Source organism: Amblyraja radiata, chromosome 26 (genome assembly GCF_010909765.2).
Source record: "Amblyraja radiata isolate CabotCenter1 chromosome 26, sAmbRad1.1.pri, whole genome shotgun sequence".
NCBI classification, from domain to species: Eukaryota; Metazoa; Chordata; class Chondrichthyes; order Rajiformes; family Rajidae; genus Amblyraja; species Amblyraja radiata.
Genome location: NC_045981.1, coordinates 35,138,797 through 35,161,629, shown reverse-complemented (window position 1 = coordinate 35,161,629; position 22,833 = coordinate 35,138,797). Strand labels below are relative to the sequence as shown.

General features: G+C 46.2%; 1 protein-coding gene across 14 annotated transcripts in view; it reads right to left on the bottom strand.

Annotated features, from left to right (window-relative positions):
* The window catches only part of exoc7 (exocyst complex component 7), a 41,864-nt gene extending 25,544 nt beyond the window's left edge, over nt 1-16,320 (bottom strand). For 7 of the 14 annotated variants that reach the window (XM_033044690.1, XM_033044691.1, XM_033044678.1 and 4 more), the window contains exons 1-6: nt 16,159-16,304; nt 12,599-12,664; nt 9,796-9,980; nt 7,399-7,504; nt 5,716-5,938; nt 2,191-2,358 (exon numbers count right to left, since the gene is read on the bottom strand). In XM_033044690.1, the coding sequence (XP_032900581.1) occupies nt 2,191-2,358; nt 5,716-5,938; nt 7,399-7,504; nt 9,796-9,980; nt 12,599-12,664; nt 16,159-16,218 (808 nt within the window). In that variant the 5' untranslated portion in view covers nt 16,219-16,304. Of the gene's footprint in view, nt 1-1,878; nt 1,891-2,190; nt 2,359-5,715; nt 5,939-7,398; nt 7,505-9,795; nt 9,981-12,598; nt 12,665-16,158 lie in introns of all 14 variants that reach the window. The other 7 variants (XM_033044689.1, XM_033044677.1, XM_033044681.1 and 4 more) reach the window with 2 other exon arrangements.
* Between the last annotated feature and the right edge of the window lie 6,513 nt (nt 16,321-22,833).

The following is a 22,833-nucleotide window of genomic DNA, read 5'->3' as shown; positions in this document are numbered from 1 at the left end:
CCGTTATTTGCTGACAGCATGTTCCGAACCCTCCAATTTCTCCTCACCCCAACTTTGTCAAATCGCAACGAAGAAAACTTTGGAGAAATGTCGGCAACCTTGCGTGCATCTAACCGCTCGTTAGTGTGTGGGGAAGCAAGTCGCAAACTTGCATTTACGTTATACCAGGAGTTCTCTTCTCATCAACCACACAGAATTGTTTGCTCAAATTTCATGATAGATAGATAGATAGATATAATTTATTGCCACACAACCAGGGTCATACAGAACTAATTGAAGCCATTATTTATACAAATGCTGTGAGCTGACGGAAGATGGAGAAATCAGCGATCGAGTCTGGTGACGCTTGTTTGGTCGTGTGTAGTCGCCCAAAGAGTCGTACCTTTTTCTAGTCGCGCTGGATTTGCAACATGTCGAAAATATTCGGCCACCTGTTGCGACTATGACGTGTGCCGGCAAGTCACCAAAAAAAAACGGGTAAGTGGGACAGGCCCTTTAATGCATTAACTTCGATTTATCAATCAGAGAATGAGTTAGCTGTTTATCCCTACTAGAAGCCCAGCCGCCATAATATTCCTAAACAACTTCAAACATTAACTGTGATGTTCCAATCCTTCAAATGGAAGGGAAATCCTAAACTTGATTTACCAGCTGCAACAAACCACGTTAAAAGGTGAAAATCCCCCTAGCAAGCACATTGGTGAGTGAGTGGATTCAACATTGTGTACTGTAATCCGTCAAATGGCTACTGGTGTGTGCTTGCCTTCTCAATTGGAATCAGGATGTAACATGCACTTTGAGCCGGCTGTGACTTTCACAAGCAAACTCTTCAAACCATTGCATAAACCCACTTATTCGTGGAAAAGCACGACTTACAGTTTGGTTACAGTTTTCTAGATTCAGGGACCGTTTCTTCCCAGCTGTTATCAGGCAACTGAACCATCCTATCACTGACTAGTGTCCTACCATATACCTTATTGGGATAGACCCTCGGACTATCTTTAATCAGACTTTATCTTACACTAAACATTATTCCCTTTGCCCTGTATTTGTACACTATCGACAGCTTGATTGTAACCATGTCATCTTTTAGCTGACTGGATAGCACGCGACAAAGAAAACTTTTCACTGTACCTCGGTAACGATAATAAACTAAACTAAATCCCAAACTGCGCTAATGGCGGGACTGTCATACGCTGAGAGAATGGAGCGGCTGGGCTTGTACACTCTGGAGTTTAGAAGGATGAGCGGGAATCTTATTGAAACATAAGATTATTAAGGGTTTGGACACACTAGAGGCAGGAAACATGTACCCGAGGTTGGGGGAGTCCAGAACCAGGGGCCTCAGTTTAAGAATAAGGAGTAAGCCATTTAGAACGTAGATGAGGAAACACTTTTTCTCACAGAGGGCTGTGCGTCTGTGGAATTCTCTGCCTCAGAGCGCAGTGGAGGCCGGTTCTCTGGATACTTTCAAGAGAGAGCTAGATAGGGCCCTTAAATATAGCGGAGTCCGAGGATATGGGGAGAAGGCAGGAACGGGGATGATCAGCCATGATCACATTGAATGGCGGTGCTGGCTCAAAGGGCCGAATGGCCTACTCCTGCACCTATTGTCTATACATTACTCCAAAGTTTTCAGGCATCTTTAGAGTTTTAATTAGTGTCACCAAATCACCCGCGATTAGTCAGCACAAACACTAGAGATAATGCAGCAACACATTGCATGAGCTAAAAGCTTTCAACGAGAAACTGCAGTCTGGGACACTTCCTTCCTGCAGTCGAGATTAACGTGCCACAGTCGAGGTGAAGGTGGCACATCCCTCAAGCAGGCAACCAAAGACTGGCAAGGCTGGAAGGGCACATATAAGCATGGTTTACCTGGGATGAAGACTGCAATTCATCAACATAAAGGAAATTAAGAAAAAAAAATATCAGTTAGTGATGAATAAAGGTTTTGTTTTTTTTAAAGAAACAACCACCAAATATATGTCATGGGGGGGGGGGGGGGGGGGTGTGTGTGGGGTGCGTGTAGGTGGGGGGGGGGGGGGGGGGGGGGGGGAGTCAGAACTTTCATTAACAGAGGTATTGATCGTGGGAAAGATTTGCTTATAGAATTGTTTTTGTGGGATTAACATCCCAGGCAGCAGAGGGAGAAAGAGGGGATGTATGGAACGGCAGCACGACACGGACCTGGTCGCTTGATAGCCTTTTTGCTGGGGGTGTCCTTCCTCTTGTTCTGCATGGCTGGCGAGTAGAGGATGCCAGAGGACGAGCTGTTCTTGCGGAAGTGCTCCTTCAGGCCTCTGATGGAGCGATCCAGCTGGTTGGAGCGGATCTGGTAGTACACGTTCATAAAATCTGCAATGGGAAAGAGAGCACAAGTCAAGTCAAGAATTTTATTTATATAGCACATTTAAAAAACAACTCTCGTTGGCCAAAGTGCTTTACATTGGTATATGAATAGTATACCAAACAGCAGTGGTTCATAGATTAAATACATACATCACTACATACATGTAGCCCTCGCTCAGAGGACGTCAAAAAAGGCTTGAGAGTAAAGATGAGTTTTAAGTCTCGACTTAAAGGAGTCGATGGAGGGGGCAGCTCTGATGGGAAGAGGGATGCTGTTCCAGTCTAGGAGCTGCAACCGCAAAGGCGCGGTCGACCCTGAGCTTATGCCTAGACCGCTGGGGATGTTCAGCAACCCCAAGTCGGCCGATCTGAGGGACCTGGAGGTGGTGTGGTGGGTAAGCAGACTTTTGATGTAGGTGGGGGAAAGCCCATTGAGGTCTTTGTAAACATAAAGGAGGATCTTGAAATTTATTCGGAACCACACAGGGAGCCAGTGGAGAGAGGCCAGGATCGGGGTGATGTGGTTCCTTTATCGGATGCCCGGCAGGACTCTCGTTCCTGAAGTCTCGCTCCTGAAGTCAAGGCCGGTGAATGGAAATTCACAGAGTTTATCATGGAAAGTGCAGCGTAGGTTCACCGGGTTGATTCCCGGGATGGCAGGGACTGGCATACGAGGAAAAAATGGGTCGGCTGGACTTGTATTCACTGGGATTTAGAAGGATGAGAGTAGATCTTGTAGACAATAGGTGCAGGAGTAGGTCATTCAGCCCTTCGAGCCAACACTCAATTCAATTCAATGTGATCATGGCTGATCATCCCCAATCAGTACCCCGTTCCTGCCTTCTCCCCATATCCCCTGACGCCGTTATCTTTAAGAGCCCTATCTAGCTCTCTCTATCAGGCTAGATGCAGGGAAAATGTTCCCCATGTTGGGGGAGTCCAGAACCAGGGGTCATAGTTTAAGAACAAGGGGTAGGCCATTTAGGACTGAGATGAGGAAAAACTGTTTCGCCCAGAGACTTGTGAATCTGTGGAATCTCAGTGGAGAAGGCAGTGGAGGCCAATTCACTGGATGTTTTCAAGAGAGTTAGATTTCGCTTTTTGGGCTAACGGAATCAAGGGATATGGGGAAAAAGCAGGAACGGGGTACTGATTTTGGATGATCAGCCATGATCATATTGAATGGTGGTGCTAGTTTGATGGGCCGAATGGCCTACTCCTGCCTCTATGTTCTGTGTTTCTAAGTGACTATATGAACTCACCTTGCTAGTTACACACTCCTGCCACTGATGTTTAGGTTTTAGTTTAGAGATACAGCGTGGAAACATGCCCTTCGGCCCAGAGTCCGCGCCGACCAGCGATCTATGTAAATTAGTTCTATCTTACACACTCGGGGAAATCTACAATTTTTACTGAAGCCAATTAACCCACTAACCTGCACGTCTTTGGGGTGTGGGAGGAAACCGAAAATCTCTGAGGAAACCCACGCGGTGTCTATGTATACACCACTCCTGGCAGGGCGTTCCCGGGAGTGAAAAAAAAACCTGCCCTGTATATCTCTTTCAAACTTTTCCCCTCTCCCTTTCCAGCTATGTCTTATTCTCCTTGACAGTTCCTCCCTGGGAAAAAGCTTCTGGCCATCTTATCTATACCTCATCAGTATCTACTTGGGATTTACCTATTTCCCACCACATAGCCTTGACCACAAGAAGGCAAAATCTTTAACCATTCGGGTTGGTCGGATGCAACCAAATGGTTTCCACTATAAGGGTTCCAGGAACACACAGCATTTCAGAGGCACTTGGATCGGCACGTGATTTGAAATGTTGTGTATCGACACTCTGCCTACTTTTCTGCTTTGTTGCATCTTCACAGAGAGTGGTGAGTCTGTGGAATTCTCTGCCTCAGAGGGCGGTGGAGGCAGGTTCTCTGGATGCTTTCAAGAGAGAGCTAGGTAGGGCTCTTAAAAATAGCGGAGTCAGGGGATATGGGGAGAAGGCAGGAACGGGGTACTGATTGGGGATGATCAGCCATGATCACATTGAATGGCAGTGCTGGCTCAAAGGGCCGAATGGCCTACTCCTGCACCTATTGTCTATTGTCTTCCAACTCGTGGGTGTCATTTTCTATGCAATGGGTGTGAATTTGTCGTGATTGTGCAGGTTGTGGAGGAAAGAACTGCAGATGCTGGTTTAAATCAAAGGTAGATTGAACATGGGTCTTGACCCGAAACGTCACCGATTCCTTCTCTCCAGAGGTGCTGCCAGCATTTTGTGTCTACCTGTGATTATACAAGTAATGGAGGGAATTGGATCACGTGCAGGCGGAGATTAGTTTAACTTGGCGCTAGGAATGAGTAGGTTAACCTATGAGGAACATTTGTCATCACTGGGCCTGTATTCACTGGAGTTTAGAAGAATGAAGGGGGGGGGGGGGGGGGGGGGGGGAGGACCTCATTGAAATATACAGAATAGTGAAAGGCTTGGACAGAGTGGATGTGGAGAGGATGTTTCCACTTGTGGGGGAGTCTAGTACTAGAGGCCGTAGCTTCAGAATTAAAGGACGTTCTTTTAGGAAGGAGATGAGCAGAAATTTCTTGAGTCAGACGGTGGTGAATCTGTGGAACTCATTGCCACAGAAGGCTGTGAAGGCCTAGTCAGTGGATATTTTTAAAGCAGAGATAGATAGATTCTTGTGTTCAAAAGGGAACTGCAGATGCTGGAATATCGAAGGTACACAAAATTGCTGGGGGAACTCAGCGGGTGCAGCAGCATCTATGGAGCGAAGGAAATAGGCGACGTTTCGGGCCGAAACCCTTCTTCAGACTGAAGAAGGGTTTCGGCCCGAAACGTCGCCTATTTCCTTCGCTCCATAGATGCTGCTGCACCCGCTGAGTTCCCCCAGCAATTTTGTGTACCTATAGATAGATTCTTGATTAGTACGGGTGTCAGAGGTTATGGGGAGAAGGCAGGAGAATGGGGTTCGGAGGGAGAGATAGATCAGCTATGATTGAATGGCGGAGTAGACTTGATGGGCCAAATGGCCTAATTCTGCTCCTATAACTTATGAGCATCCCTGGAGAGCAGGGACAGGTGACGTTTCGGGTCAGGAAGCTGCCTGACCCGCTGTTACTCCAGCACTCTGTGAAACGTCGCCGAATTCTACTCCTATTCCTTATGGCATGGACAGTGTGGGCCGAAGGGTCTGTTCAAGTGCTGTACTGTTCTGTGCATAATCAGAGTAATTTCACACCCATTGTATGATGAGCAACAACCCTGGCGTGAGTTGTGTGAGGAAACAAAGCAGGGAAGTAGGCAGAGTGTGGACATTCACTACGTTAAACCACTGCTGCACAGGGCGTACCTAGGTTCCTGCCGTATTCCACCAGCCACCCTGATATACAGATCAGATCCTGCAATATGTTCTCAGGAAGATGCTCCAGGGTCATCTCATCCGTGGTTTCAATGTCGTCGTCACCAGCGATCAGGTCCAGGATGACAACTGATGGCACCGGTTTGCTGTTGCGAGTTAGCAGATTCCTGAACTCAGACTCTAAAGATTCCTTGCCTTTTTCAAAGAGAAATTTCTGTAAAACACAGAATTATCATTCATCAGACTGTAGAGATACAGCGCGTGAACAGGCCCTTCGGCCCACCCAGTCAGTACCGACCGTCGATCGTCCTGTACGCTGACACTATCCTACATATACTAGGGAACAATTTAATGAAGCCAATTAAACTATAAACCTGCACTTCTTTGGAGTGTGGGAGAAAACCCACACAGGCACAGGGAGAATGTACAGACAGCACCCTTGGTCAGGATCAAACCCGGGGCTCTGGTGCTGTGATGCAGAAACACTACCGCTGTGCCACTGTGCCAACTGGTATTCATACAAGGACCCAAAACTATCCCTTTGCCTCCATGGGTGCTGCCCGACCCAGGTTCCTCCCACAATTTGAAGAAGGGTTTTGTCCCAAAACGTCGTCTGTCCATGTTCTCCAGGAATGCTGCCTGACCCGCTGAGTTACTCCAGCACTCTGTGAAACGTCACCTATCCATGTTCTCCACTGATGCTGCCTGACCCGCTGAGTTACTCCAGCACTCTGTGAAACGTCACCTATCCATGTTCTCCACAGATGCTGCCTGACCCGCTGAGTTACTCCAGCACTCTGTGAAACGTCACCTATCCATGTTCTCCACAGATGCTGCCTGACCCGCTGAGTTACTCCAGCACTGCGCATTGTCTATCCTCCCATGGTCCGTTTATTTTCGCTCCAGATTCCAACAGGTATAGTCTTGCGTCCACATTCTGCACAGGTTGTTTCTACGGACGTACATAGGATTAACTAACTAGTCAGGAAGGCCGGCTCCGTCCTGGGGGCGGAGTTGGATTCATGGGAGGTTGGTCTTGGAGGGGAGGATGCTCCTCAAACTGCGGAGCATCCTGGACATTACAGCTCACCCCGTCCATGACACACTGGTCAACCTGAGGAGCACCTTCAGCAACAGACTGGTTCCACCAAGATGCAAGACAGTACGCCACAGGAGATCCTTTTTCCCTGTGGCTATCAAACTGTACAACCCCCCCCCCCCCCCACTTCTGACGTGGGGTAGACTGATCCCTCCCCCCCCCCCCCCCCCCCCAATCTTTACACCCCCCCCCCCCCAATCCTTTCCACTCATCACTTTAATTTCATGGTTCATGTATTTTGTGTTTTTTACGAATGTTGGCAGATCAATTTCCCCCCTGGGATAAATAAAGTTCTATCCTATCGTGTCATCAATAACGAGAGTCTCTGCTTAAGAACGAAAGGAAATTTGGAATGGAATATACATCCTTGGAATAAAAATAAACATTTCCTACAAATTGTAAACCGTAACCAGCAGATTGAAGAATAGCTTCTTGCAAACAAGCATCAAGATCTTGAACACCAAAAACACCAACCTCTGCAACTAAGAACATCTTTGGTTGCACCATGGAGCTTGTTTTTTTTTGAATAAATATTGTGATAAATAAAGATCTATCGTATCGTATATTCCACTTACCACCCGGTTGAGCTCAGGGCTGTCTGGATTGTTGTCCTGGAAGTACTCCACGGCTTTCTGGATCTTTGCCATGCAGCTCAGGTACTCTTCCAGCCTGCCAGCAGGACTGAGCAAAGAGCGGGAAAAGGAACACCACAAATTAGTGCCTTGGAAAACTGGCCAGTAAAAGTTCACACTGACCCCCCCCCCCCCCCACCCCAATGCAACATGGCGAAGATAAATTATTAATGAAAGCCCTTCCCAGGAAGTCAAGTTTAGTTTAGTTTAGAGATACAGTGTGGAAACAGGCCCTTCGGCCCACCGGGTCCCCGCCGACCAGCGATCCCCGCACATTAACATGATCCTACACACACTAGGGACAATTTTTACATTTATACCAAGCCAATTAACCTACAAACCCGCACGTCTTTGGAGTGTGGGAGGAAACCGAAGATCTTGGAGAAAACCCACGCGGATCAAGGGGAGAATGTACAAACTCCGTACAGACAGCACCCGTGGGCGGGATCGAACCCGACTATACCGCTGCGCCACCGCGACCAGTCGTCACGGGCGTTATATAGTGTATGTCCCCCACCCCGCTCCGTGCTTGCAGTTCTGGTTGCCCCATTACATGAAACACGTAGAAGCTTCGGACGGGATGTAGAAGAGGTTAGAGTTTAGTTTACTATTGTTGTCATGTGTACCGAGGTACAGTGAAAAGCTTTAACCAGATGTTGCCTGTATTAGGTGGCGTCAGCCGTAAGGAGAGGCTGGACAAACTTGGATTATTGTCTCTGGAATGCCAGAGGCTGAGGGGGGACCTGATAGAAGTATATTAAAATTATAACAGGCAGAAATAGGGTAGACACTCAGAGCCTTCCCCCCCCCCCCAAGGTGGAAATGCCAATGATTAGAGGGCACAGCTTTAAGGTGAGAGGAGCAAGTTTAAAGGAGATGTGCGGGGCAAGTTTTTCTTAGTATACACAGAGGGAGGCGGGTGTCTGTAAAACGCCAAAGGTGGGTGGTGGAGGCAGATTGTGGCATTTGCGTTACTCTAACACTTTGTGCTTGCTCAAGATAATAATAATAACAATATATTTTATTGTCATTGCATAGAGGTACAACGAGATTTGGTATGCAGCTTCCATCCTATGTAATAACTTAATTAGCTAAAAATTTATCCACCCAGAGAAACAAGATTTTTTTTTTTATTAATTTTTTTTTTTAAGTTAAAGCAGTATAAAGTGCAAATATGTCTGTGCCGGGTCGATGTGTGACGTGACCATCCGAGGGAGACAGTTCATGGGGGTGGGGGGCATTCAGCAGGGCCAGTTCAGAGCAGCTATAGCTCTGGTGATGAAGCTGTTCCTAAGTCTGGAGGTGCGGGCGTAGAAGGCCTTGTAACATCTGCCGGAAGAACAGACTATTGCAAGGATCCCAGCATCTGCAGTTCCTTGTGCTTCAATAATTTCGAAGATCCTAATTCTTCCCAGCTGCATGCAAAATATGGGTTCTACACTTCATTGGGGAGGGGGGAGGGATGAAAATGAAATAAAAAGGACTAACTTAAATGAGCTGGGAGTGCTCCTGTTGGCGTTTGGCAAAGGAGCCAGAGGTTCAATAGTAAAAGCAACATCTGGAAGAGTCAAGAATGTTTTATTGTCATATGTCCCAGCTAGGACAATGAAATTCTTACTTGCTGCAGCACAGCAGAATATGTAAACATAGTACATAACGGGAGAAGAAAAAAAGTTCAGTGTGTGTATACACATGCACGCATACTCAATCTCAGTAAATAACATATATAGTGCAATAATAATGTTAGTAATAATGCCAGGCAGAGAAGGAACAGACTCTATGGAACTCAAGGCTGTTTCAGCTGTATTAGCCCTCTCCTCTGCATTTCCTTTGCATTTTCTTTGCCCAAATACCCTTGCCCTCCTCCTTTAAGATGCTTCTCAAATTTTACTTCTGATTGAGATTTTGATTAAAATAAAGTGCTGGAGTAACTCAGCGGGTCAGGTAGCAATTCTGGAGAACATGTATAGGTGATGTTTCGGGTTGAGACCCTTCTTCAGACTGATTGTAGTGGGGGGGGGGGGGGGGGGGGGGGGAAGCTGATGAGAGGTGAGGATGGGACAAAGCCTGGCTAGTGATAAGTCAATACAGGCCAGTGAGAATTGGCAGATGAGTGAACAAAAGACCAGAGATGAAAAGAAGGCAAAAGTCTGACAGAGAAGGGAAATGTAAAGCCTAGGGGGATGAGAGGGGCTTTTAATTGCCTGCATTAATGTTCCCCCTCTAGTTCAGAACAAAATACATACAATAAGTAGTTTGGCAATTTTGTTAAAATAGAGGTGCTGAAAGAAGATGCTTGCACAAAGCGAGAGAACAGACATCCGTTCAAGCCTCACTCACCCTTCCTTGATGATCTTCTCTGTGTCCTTGGCTACATGGTAATAGCTGATGACGTGGTCCAGGCAGGACAGCGTTTTGTCCACGTTATCCTGCAGACGCTGGAGATTCTCCGTCTGCTTGTGAACCGGAATGATGGAATTCTCCAGTTGCATTAGCCGGCTTTCGAACGAGGAAAGGATGGAAACCTAGGACAGTAGGAGCATCGATCAGCGGATCTTTCATCAATAGACAATAGACAATAGGTGCAGGAGTAGGCCATTTGGCCCTTCGAACCAAGACCGCCATTCAATGTGATCATGGCTGATCATCCCCAATCAGTACCCCGTTTCTGCCTTCTCCTCATATCCGACTCCGCTATTTTTAAGAGCCCTATCTAGCTCTCTTGAAAGTATCCAGAGAGCCGCCCTCTGAGGCACAGAATTCTACTCACAACTGTGTGAAAAATTGTTTCCTCATCTACGTGCTAATTGCCTTACTGCTTATTCTTAAATCATCTGCTTTGATCTATCGTTTTCACACCTATTCGTTCCATATCTTGAGACTCCTTCTCCCCTGATTCTCAGTCTGAAGAAGGGTTTCGACCCTGCCTCCACCGCCCTCTGAGGCAGAGAATTCCACAGACTCACCACTCTCTGTGAGAAAAAGTGTTTCCTCGTCTCCATTCAAAATGGCTTAATCCTTATTCTTAAACTGTGGCCCCTGGTTCTGGACTCCCCCAACATCGGGAACATGTTTCCTGCCTCTAGTGTGTCCAAGCCCTTAACAATCTTATATGTTTCAATGAGATACCCTCTCATCCTTCTAAACTCCAGAGTGTACACACCCAGCTGCTCCATTCTCTCAGCATATGACAGTCCCGCCATCCCGGAAATTAATCATGGAGTGGGTGATCCCTTGCCGGGGGTCGCTGGAGAGGAGCTCCAACCGCCGGCCTACAGCATCTGGAAGCCGCGGTCTCCGGTAAAGAGGTAGCCGATTTGGGAGCTCCGGGCCGCTGGGTGTGCTCGACCTGTCCCGATGTCGGCGTTCCGACCATCCTGACCAGAGGGCTTGAACATCGGGCCGTCAGTAGCAGCGACTACGGAAGGTCAGGGCCCCGACCACGGGTGAACAAGGGAGGAGGAGGAGGAGGAGGAGGACTGTCTGAACTGTATTGCCTTCCACCACAGTGAAGAATGCTGTGGCGGATGTCTGTGTTGAATTATGTTGTGTATTGTGTCCATTTTCAGTTGTTACACTGCATGGTAACACCTTATGGTGCATGTGACAATAAATTTGAACTTGAGCGCGGAGGCCGTGCCTTGCAGATTCTCCCGGTCCCCTGCAGGACTCCCACACACACTGTGGCATCACGGCCTGGTTCGACAACCCAAATGCCCAGGTGCGACGGACATTACAGAGAGTGGTGGACACTGCCCCGTCCATCACGGATACTGACCTCCCCACCGTCGAAGGGATCTACAGGAGTTGCTGCCTCAAAAAGGCAGCCGGCATCATCAGGGACCCACACCACCCTGGCCACGCTCTCATTTCACTCCTACCATCGGAGTGTCTTGTTTGCACGAGAGACTCCGGGCTTTGTTTTGTTTTGCACTATATTGGGTTTTTTATTTATTGAACTTTATATGAACTATATTGAAGTAGTGCAGCCAAGACAGTTCGTAGTTTGAAATTTTGTTGTTCATTGCGTTTAATAGCCTGATGGTCGCAGGTAAGAAGCTGTTCCTGAATATGATGGTCACAATTTTCAGACTGGTTCGTTTATAATGAGTACTGTGTTTACAGAACTGTTATGCTGCTGCCCAAGAATTTCGCTGTTCTGTTTCGGTACATGACAATTAAACACCCCTAACTCAACGCCACACAGCAGCAGCTCTGTGACAATCTGCTGTTGGTCAATCAAACATAACAAGTCTGCTTCCTCTGCCCTTTAATTCTACAAGACTCATAACCCTCAGAGGAATAAAAAAATTAAAATTCAGCTATTATTTTTAAATTGTGATCCCCGTTCTACAGACGAATAGGAACATTTCCTTACAGGCAATAGACAATAGGTGCAGGAGTAGGCCATTCGGCACTTCGAGCCAGCACCGCCATTCAATGTGATCATGGCTGATCCTCCCCAATCAGTACCCCGTTCCTGCCTTCTCCCCATATCCCCTGACTCTGCTATCTTTAAGAGCCCTATCAAGCTCTCTCTTGAAAGTATCCAGAGAGCCGCCCTCTGAGGCAGAGAATTCCACACTTACAACACTGTGTGAAAAATTTCCTCATCTACGTGCTAAATGCCTTACCGCTTATTCTTAAATCATCTGCTTTGATCTATCGTTTTCACACCTATTCCTTCCATATCTCGAGACTCCTTCTCCCCTGATTCTCAGTCTGAAGAAGGATTTCGACCCGACTCATCACCAATTCCTTCTCTCCGGAGATGCTGCCTGAGCCTCTGAGTTACTCCAGTTTTTTGTGTCGATCCTCGTTCTAAAGGTGGGACATCTACACCCCTCCCCCCTTTCACCTTGTCAAGACCGCCAGCTACTTGTGCATTTCAATCGAGATCCGCGACTCTTGTACACAGCACCATCCCATGCAATGTCAAGTCAAGTCAGTTTATTCGACACATACACATACGAGATGTGCAGTGAAATGGCACAGCCATGTATGGAGTACACAGCATGAAAACTAATCCATGCTATAGCTTTCACACCCTTCTTCTCCCTGGCACAAGTACCCCATCAAAACCTCAATCAGTAATCATTTGCACTGGTCAAAATATTCACTGCAAGTCAAATGAAATGCTTACCATGTTTTTTGTCAGTTGGTCACTTTTTTCCAAGCTTTCTCTTATAAATGACAACGTTTCTTGTTCCTGTTAAACAAAATTGGAAATGTGAATCTTATGATTAAGACGCTCAAGTACTTTGCATCCAATAGCTACAAAGCCATCAGTTTGCAACCACTGACAGAGCAGCTACTTTCTGTTTAGGAAGGTCAGGGTTATACAGCACAGGAACAGGCCCTTTGGCCCACCATATCCATCTTCTTGCCCACTTTAGGTCTATATCCTTCTTTGCTTTGCCTCTTTAAGTGCCTGTCTCAAACAGTCATTAGATCGGTTTCACCACCTCCTTCGGAGTGAGTTCCAGACACCAGCAACTCTCTGAACAAAAACTTCCACCCTAAATGCCCTTTATGAGTTTTTATACCCACGTTAAACCTGTGCCGTTTGTTTTTGATGTGCCTACCTTGGGGAAGATCTTCCAACCATCTACCTACCCCATCTCAGTGAAAATGGATGGGGAAGAGGGTGAGAAGCAGTCTCTCGTTCTCAGCTTCTGAAATCCTCCTGCAACGAATGATTGAGAGATCTCCAAACTGGGAGCTCTGGCACAGAGATTACTGGCCTAAAGCCAAAAGGAGAAAAATCAGACCAGAGAGGAACTGGGATAAACAAGCAAATATTTGTTTGATTAATTATCCCAGTTCTGTTGTGTTGCTGCAAGTAAGAATTTCATTGTGTAGGAAGGAACTGCAGATACTGGTTTAAACCAAAGATAGACACAAAAAGCTTGAGTAACTCAGCAGGACAGGCAGCAGCTCTGGAGAGAAGGAATAGGTGATGTTTCGGGTCGAGACCCTTCTTCAGACTGAAGGGTCTCGACTTGAAACGTCACCCATTCCTTCTCTCCAGAGCTGCTGCCTGTCCCGCTGAGTTACTCTCGCTTTTTGTGTCTATCTAAAACTTAATTGTTCTGTTTGATGACATATGACAAAAAAAAAACCCTCTGGTCTCTTGATTTATTTAACGATAAACAAATACTTCGCAGTCAGTACCTCAGATTATGAATGTTTTTTAGTGAAGTGATGCTCTTTAGACACTAGGACCCATTCTGGCCATTTCTCCTTCCCCACCCTCACCGACCCGGTATAGCCCCAGACATTGCTCTGTGGACAGAGTCTGAACCAAGCGATAAGCTGCATTGGAGAAAACAACAGAACATAAATAAAGGGTCAATTGTTCAAAGCCATCAGGTGAAGTCCACCAGCCCAACACAGGCTGGCATCTGAGCTGAGGAATTCATCATCTCTGAAGTTTGGGACATCACTGCCCAATGATTTATAGCCAACAGCAAATGACATTTCAAATTATAATGGACAAAAAATGGGGGTTTTTCTAATTGTACTAATGCCTAGTTTTTTGTTGTTTTTACTGTCTTGCAGAATTATGTATGGCTTATGTATATTTTTTTTATTGTGTGTGTCTGAGTCCATGATGCTGCTGCAAACAAGATTTGCATTGTATCTGTACCTCACCATATTTGTCCACATGACGACAAAGTCAACAATGAAATACAAGCACGTTTTACCCTGAACCCTGGTTACAGAAGGGTCTCAACAAGGGTTTTCCCAATATGGTAACACAGAGCTCCCCCATACACCAGCCCCAGAACCTCAACCCCCACCCCTACTAGTTACCTCCCCAACTAGTTATTATAGAAACATAGAAACATAGAAAGTAGGTGCGAGAGTAGACCACCAGGTCCGTCGAGCCCGCACCGCCATTCGCTCATGGCTGAACACTAAACAGACCCACTTACCCACAAACAGTAGACACAAGACACAGAACACAAGACACTACCCTCCCCTTTATACCGCTATCACCCCTCTCCACCCCAAGAACCGCGTGATCTCCTGGGGGAGGCAAAAAAACGGATAAAAACCCAGGTCCAATTCGGGAAAAAAATCCGGGAAATTCCTCTCCGACCCCAATCCAGGCGATCGACACTTGTCCAGGAGATCACTCAGGTCTTACTATACTAACCATACCTAGGTCCATATCCCTGCCCTCTCCCCGTAGCCCCTTATCCCCTTGGCAGCTAAAAAACCATCTATTTTAGATTTAAATATATTTAACGTTTCTGCTTCCACTGCTCCCTGGGGCAGTGAATTCCATAAATTAACCACCCTCTGGGTGAAGAAGTTCTTCCTCATCTCAGTTTTAAAAGAGCCCCCCCTTATTCTGCGACTATGTCCCCTAGTTCTAGTTTCCCCGATCATTGGGAACATCCTCAGTGCATCCACCCGATCAAGGCCCCTCACGATCTTATATGTTTCAATGAGATCGCCTCTCATTCTTCTAAACTCCAAAGAGTAGAGTTCCAGCCTACTTAACCTATATATTATATACATATAATATATCTCAAACAATATTTTTTTTGTCACGTGTACCAAGGTAGAGTGAAAAGCTTTTGTTGCGTGCAGACAAGTGAGCAGAGAGACAATATATGATTACAATCGAGCCATTCACAGTGTACAGATATATGACAAGGGAATAATGTTTTGTGCAAGATAAAGCCAGTAAAATCTTATCAAAGATAGTCCGAGGGTCTCCAATGATGTAGTAGTTCAGCAATGCTCTCTGGTTGTGGTTCAGTTGCCTGATAACAACTGGGAAGAAACTGTCCCTGAATCTAAAGGTGTGCATTTTCACACCTCTATATCTTATGCCCGATGGGAGAGGGGAGAAGAGGGAGTGACTGGGGTGAGACTGGTCCTTGATTATGCTGCTGGCCTTGCCGAGTATAAATTGAGTGAATGGGAGGTTGGTTTGTGTCATGATGTGGGCTGCGTCCACAATTTCTCACGGTCTTGGATGGAGCTGTTCCCAAACCGTGCGGCGATGCATCCTGATATCTAGCTTTCTACGGCGCATCTGTAGAAGTTAGTGAGTTGTAGGGGACATGCCGAACTTCCTAAGCCATCTAAGGCTTGTTGTGTTTGCTTGGCTGGTTGCTTTAATATAGGTGGTCCAGGAGAATGGCGCAATGTCTATGTAGTTTGGAGCTTATTGGGAGTCTGTGGTGTTTGTAGGGAAGAAGCTGCTCCTGAACATGAACAATATAGTATTCACCCCCCCCCCCCCCCCCCACGGCAGAAGTGAAATGAGAGTGTGGCCTTCCTGCCTCTCCTCACCGGTTCCCCCTCCTCTCCTCTTCTGCAATACACTACCCCACCCCTCCCTTGTATCTCCTCCCTCCCTCCCTCTCCTCCCCTCCCACCCACTGCTCACCCCTCCCCTCTCTCCCTCTGGTCACCCCCTCCCACCCACTGGTCAACCCTCCCTCCCACCCACTGGTCACCCTCTCCTCTCTGGTCACCCCCACCCACCCACTGGTCACCCCCACCCACTGGTCACCCCCACCCACTGGACACCCTCTCCCCTCCCTCTCTCCCTGCTCACTCTCACCACCCCATATCCTCACCAGTCCCGCTTCCCTCACTATTCCCCACCGACCTCCCCACACCCACCGCCGCCTAGGCCTCCCTCCCACCCACGGTCCCACAGCGCCCAGCCGGCCGCACCTGCCGCAGCCTCTCCTCGATGTCCCGCTTGCGGACGGCCGCGTCCTCACTGGGGATCATGGCGCCGGCCCCGTCTGCCCCAAAGATCCTGGAGGAGTTCTGCTCTATAATCTTTGGTCTGCCCCGCCACCGCCCACTTCCGCCGGGCCGGGCACTTCCGGCCGCGTCACGGCAGCCAGCGGCCTGGTCCGTCTCCATAGCGACGCCGCATCCTCCTCATGTCTGCAGCTCCTGCTGCCATTGTCTCCAAACGTTTGCATCTACCCGGGCTTTATTTCACCTCCTCACACCCACCTCCGCTTACACCTCCCTCCCACGGTTCCCAGGACCCTCCCTCGATCTTTCTGTCAGCTGGAAAAGTGTCTGACCAAATATAACTGCCAACCCAACAGCCTTAAACCTTTGTGTAAGAAGGGTCTCGATCCGAAACGTCACCCATTCCTTCTCTCCAGAGTTGCTGCCTGTCTCGCTGAGTTACTCCTGCTTTTTGTGTCTATCTTTAGCTTTAAACCCGACTCCCAGTCTGACAAAGTCTTGACCCTTCTTGATTAGAACAGGTGTCAAGGGTTATGGGGAGAAGGAAGACAAATGGGATTAGGAGGCAGAGATCAGCATGATTGAATGGCGCAGTAGTCTCATTGGGCCGAATGGCCTAATTCTACACCTATAACGTGGCCCAAAACGTCACCCATTCCTTCTCTCCAGAGATGCTGCCTGCCCCGCTGAGTTACCCCAGCATTTTGCGTCTCTTTGATGTAAACCAGCATCTGCAGTTCCTTCTTACACAGCTTTAAAGAGAGAAAGTATGACTATAAAATAAACACAATCCCAATAACATAGAACAGTACAGTACAGGAACAGGCCCTTCGGCCCACAATATCTGTGCCGAATATGATGTCAAGACCAACTCTTATCTGTCTGCACATATTGTATATCCCTCCATATCCATGTGCCTGTCCAAAAGTCTCCTGAACGCTACGCTCGTACCTGCCTCCACCATCTCCCCTACCAGCACGTTCCAGGCGATCACCACCCTCTGTGTAGAAAAAAACAATGCCTTGTACATCTTCTTTAACCTTTTCCCCTAACACCTTAAAGCTTTGCTCTCTAGCATTTGATATTTCCACACTGGGAGAGAGGCTCTGAACCTCTATCCTAACCAGCCCTTAAATCCTCCACTTCTCTCTTTAGCAGAGTGAATTAGTTTTGTCTGAAGTGCCAGTATCTTTGCAGTTGGTGGGTTTGGTGACGACAATTCACATTTGTGTAGAATCTTTATTAGAATCAATTGCCCCAAGTCACGTTACCAAGGTAGGACATTGTGTTACTTGGAAAGCTGGAGGACCTGCATTGTGTTACCTGGAAAGCTGGAGGATGACAAGAAATATATTCACTTACAAGAGGCTTAAATCAGGTAGGCAGTAGGAATTTGCAAATGCCACAATTCCAGAATGGGTAACGACAAAAATGGTGTGTTGAATTGTTTCCTCAGTGGGTGATATGTAGAGAAATGTGGGTCCAAGTCTCACACCCCCAGGTACTTGAACAATTATTTAAACAAAATCTCGGATGATTCACCTCTGAGAAAGTGCTGTTGTCCAGGTGAAACATTAAATGTGGGCTCCTTCTGCTCGCTGAAGTTGGTAAAAAAGATATAATTACATTATTTTAGAAAAAGAGTAGAATAATTCTCCTTTGTTTCCTGCTACTACTTCGTTTTCTACCAACATCATAAGAAAAGATTTGTCCGTCTGAAGAAGGGTCTCGACCCGAAACGTCACCTATTCCTTCGCTCCATAGATGCTGCCTCACCCGCTGAGTTTCTCCAACATTTTTATCTACCATAAGAAAAGATTATATAGTTTAACTTAGATTAGTTTAAACTTTAGAGATACAGCACCGAGGCAATTTATAGGGGCCAACTGGAGAAAAAAATCACTTGTCCACAATGAGATAGGTTGGAAAATTGGGAACTTATTATCAGACTGTTCAGATGCCAGATAACATAGGGGAAGAAGCTGTTCCCGAGTCTGGTGGTGTGCGCTTTCAAGCTTCTGTACCTTTTGTCCAATAGGAGTGGAAAGAAGATGGAATAAGGCCATGGTGGGAAAGGTCCTTGATTTTGTTGGTTACATTCTTAAGGCAGCGTCAAATGTAGATGGAGTCAATAGTTGGGATTCCAATCTGTGTGATGGGCTGGGCTGCCACAATTCCTGCATGCACTTACTTCCACCCATCCTCTTGAAATGAATCATGTTGTACTCCTCCAATAAATCTCTTCACAGCCTTTCTTCGCTTCAAGAAGAACAACCCCAGCTTCTGCTGACTAATCTAAGTCGATAAGAACCATGTGCAGTTGTAAGCTCTTTGATCCCTCGAGCCTACTCTGCTCAAGGTTAATGGCAGATTTTCTACTTCAGCATCTACTTCGACACTCTCAGTATCCCTCAATTCATCTGATGTCTAGAAATCAGTCAAATCTCATTCAGGAACAGAGCACGTCACAGCACTGATAATTCCAAAAAATCACCATCTTCTGAGTGGAGACATTTCCCCTCATTTCAGTCCTAAATGGCCTGCTAATTTTGAGAATGGTGCTTTTTATGTACCGAATGCATCAGTACAGGGTACCGGCATCTCTAAAAAGTTAAAAATTAAATTTTCAAATTTTCGAGTTTTTAATGTCACAAAAATGTCACTAAAGTATTAATGAAATTAATGTATTAATGAAATTAGGTAGTCAGGTCCTGAAATAGATTATGCAACTATAAGGACAAGGATAGACAAAAAGTTAGACTAACTCAGTGGGGACAAGCAGCATCACTGGAGAGAAGGAATGGGTGACGTTTCGGGTCGAGACCCTTCTTCAGACTAATCAGGGGAAAGGGAAACGAGAGATATAGACGTTGATGTAGAGAGATAAAGAACAATGAATGAAGGACATGCAAAAAAAAGTAACGATGATAAAGGAAACAGGCCACTGTTGGGTGAAAACGAGAAGCTGGTGCGACTTGGGTGGGGGAGGGATCGAGAGAGAGGGAATGCCGGGGTTGCTTGAAGTTAGAGAAATTAATATTCAAACCACAAGGTTATCCCAATAGACACCCACAGTTCTCACTGAGTCAAATGTTGCAATTATAAGCCACATTGAAATAGATCTGAGTAAATATGGTTTTCCCTTTGGTGTGATGCTGCACAGATCTCATTCATCAGACAACAACCATAACTTCCACTTAATTGTTATCCCTTACGTGGAAGTACATCCCAAAGCTCTTCCAAAAGACAAATATCACAGATTCTGGAAAGTTGAAATATACAGAGAATACTAGCACTACTCAGCAGGTCAGGCGATAACCTCTTATCAAAACAAGTATTTGCTGAATTTTCCATTTCATATTCCAAGGCACTCTACACGAATGAGTGACCTGTCACCAGAACATGTACATTAATATCACTTGTATTATTAGCATTTTCATTCGCATATCCCAAGACCTTTTATTGGAATGCAGTCAAATGGCCACAAAGGGGCAATGGGCAAAGGCATGGATAGTTTTTGGAAGGAAAAATAAATGTAATCATAGTTATACACCATGGAGGCAGACCGTTTGTCCAAACCCGCCCTTGCCAACCAAGTTGCCTTTTAGTGCTCGACCTATTGGCCTGCATCTGTTCAATATTCCTCCATACCTTTCTTATTCATGAACCTGGCCAACTACTTAAAGGTTGTAATTGTACCTACCTCTATCACTTTCTCTGGCAGCCCGTCTCACATACCCACCAGATATGAAAAAGTTGTTTCTCAGTTCCTCGTTAAAACGTTCCCTGCTCACCTTAAACCTCTAGTTTGAGACTAATTTACTCTGGGGAAGAAGACTGACAATCAACTTATGAATGAATGAATGAATGAATGAATGAATGAATGAATTAATTAAGAAGTTTATTGGCCAAGTATTCACATATAAGGAGTGGGGCCGCAAGTGACACCGACATATAGTGACAGTTAGGAATGACACATAAAACATTAAACATTAATAATAAAACATTATTGATTTAACATGTGAATTAAATAAAATACCAGAGCACGAGGCTACAGATATTTGATTATTGAGTAGAGCTACTACTCGTGGAAAAAAGCTGTTTTTATGTCTGGCTGTGGCAGCTTTCGCCTTACAGAGGGAAGTGATTCAATGAGTTTGTGGCCAGGGTGAGAGGGGCCAGAGATGATCTTATCCGCTTGCTTCCTGGCCCTTGCAGTGTATCTATGCCGCTCATGATTTTAGCTGTGTCTTTTTTTCCTCCAGCACGTTGTTTTTCTGTGCAAGTTTCCCACATTTGGACAGCATAGTGGGCGTAGCAGGTTTACTCTGTCATCTAAGGTGATAAAATCTTTAATTTTGAATTCATTTCGAAAACGTGCTGGTGAACTCTCTGGTTGCACTTGGTACTTTAGGTTAGCATCACAATGGGTATTTTTTTTGTTTTTTGTTTTTTGTTTATTATATTAGCTATTAAGTACTGTGTCCACAAACATGTTATGCTGGAAGTAATAATTTCACTGTTCCGTTTTGGGACATTTGACAATAGAATACACTTGAATTGAATGGAGATGATGCAGACTTGATACATGGGGCCTGCGTCCCGGTGAGGCCCAAAGCAAATTGGAGGAACAGCATCATATTTAGCTTGGGCAGCTTACAATCCAGAGGTATGAATACTGATTTCTCTAATTTCAAATAATCCTTGCTTTACCTCTCTCTCCTTCATTCCATTGGTGGAGGCCGGTATTCTGGATACTTTCAAGATAGAGCTAGATAGGGCTCTTAAAGATAGCAGGGTCAAGGGATATGGGGAGAAGGCAGGAACGGGGTACTGATTGGGGATGATCAGCCATGGGAGCAAAGAGGTCCTTCTGCAGTTGTACAGAGCCTTAGTGAGACCACACCTGGAGTATTGTGTGCAGTTTTGGTCCCCTAATTTGAGGAAGGACATTCTTGCTATTGAGGGAGTGCAGCGTAGGTTTACAAGGTTAATTCCCGGGATGGCGGGACTGTTATATGCTGGGAGAATTGAGCAGCTGGGCTTGTACACTCTGGAGTTTAGAAGGATGAGAGGGCATCTCATTGAAACATAAAAGATTGTTAAGGGCTTGGACACACTAAAGGCAGGAAACATGTTCCCGATGTTGGGGGAGTCCAGAACTAGTGGCCACAGTTTGAGAATAAGGCGTAGACCATTTAGAACAGAGACGAGGAAACATTTTTTCTCACAAAGAGTGGTGAGGAATTCTCTGCCTCAGAGGGCGGTGGAGGCAGGTTCTCTGGATGCTTTCAAGAGAGAGCTAGATAGGGCTCTTAAAGATAGCGGAGTCAAGGGATATGGGGAGAAGGCAGGAACGGGGTACTGATTGTGGATGAGCAGCCATGATCACATTGAATGGTGGTGCTGGCTTGAAGGGCCAAATGCCCTACTCCTGCACATATTGTCTATTGTCATGATCACATTGAATGATGGTGCTGGCTCTAAGGGCCGAATGGCCTACTCCTGCACCTATTGTCTATTGTCTGCCCCACACTAGTTTTCTGATTAGTTTCACTGTCCTCCTGATTAATTTTACTGGCTGTATGCCTCGTTATCAACTTCCCCTCAGCTAGCAATGAACCATTCTACATTTTCCTTGATGATTGTCCCATTTAATCTGTTTTCACACCCGACTGTTCCATATCTCAATGTCCACATCTCCCTTGACTCTCAGTCAGAAGAAGGGTCTCGACCTGAAATGTCATCCATTCCTTCTATCCAGAGTTGCTGCCTGACCCGCTGAGTTACTCCAACATTTTATGTCCTTTTGTGTATTAACCGGTATCTGTGGTTCTTTGTTAAGGTTGGGTGAAGACTGCGGTGGGTAGAATTGAGTGTGATGCAGTTCCCTCTCCTTTCAAGAGAGAGTTAGTTAGAATGAGCTCTTAGGGCTAAAAGAATCAAGGGATATGGGGAAAAGCAGGAACAGGGTACTGATTTTAGATGATCAGCCATGATCATCTTGAATGGTGGTGCTGGCTCAAAGGGCCGAATGACCTACTCCTGCACCTGTTTCCCTCGAACACTTTGGTGTAAACCAGCATCTGCAGTTCCTTCTCACACATTTTTACATTTTGAACTTTTCTTTTGTTTATTTTTGTTATCTATTTGAGCACTGTGTTTACAAACCTGTCATGCTGCTGCTGTTGGAAGTAACAATCGAAGGTAGACAAAAATGCTGGAGAAACTCAGTGGGTGAGGCAGCATCTATGGAGCGAAGGAATAGGTGACGTTTCGGGTCGAGTTTTCTTCAGACTGATGTGGGGGTGGGACAAAAGTGCTGGAGAAACATAGCGGGTGAGGCAGCATCTATGGAGTGAAGGAATAGGTGACGTTCGAAGCTCACCCGCTGAGTTTCTCCAGCATTTTTGTCTACCTCTGGTTTTTCCAGCATCTGCTGTTCTTTCTTAAACGTAAAACACAACAAGCTGGAGTAACTCCTAAACAGAGAGTTTAGACTGAAACTAGCAAGGCTTCCCCCACCCATCCTCTCTATGTTCTACAGAGGTACCATAGAGAGCATCATGATGACCAGCTGTATCACCGCCTGGTACGGGAACTGCACCGCATCAGGCAGGAAGACCCTGCAACGATTAG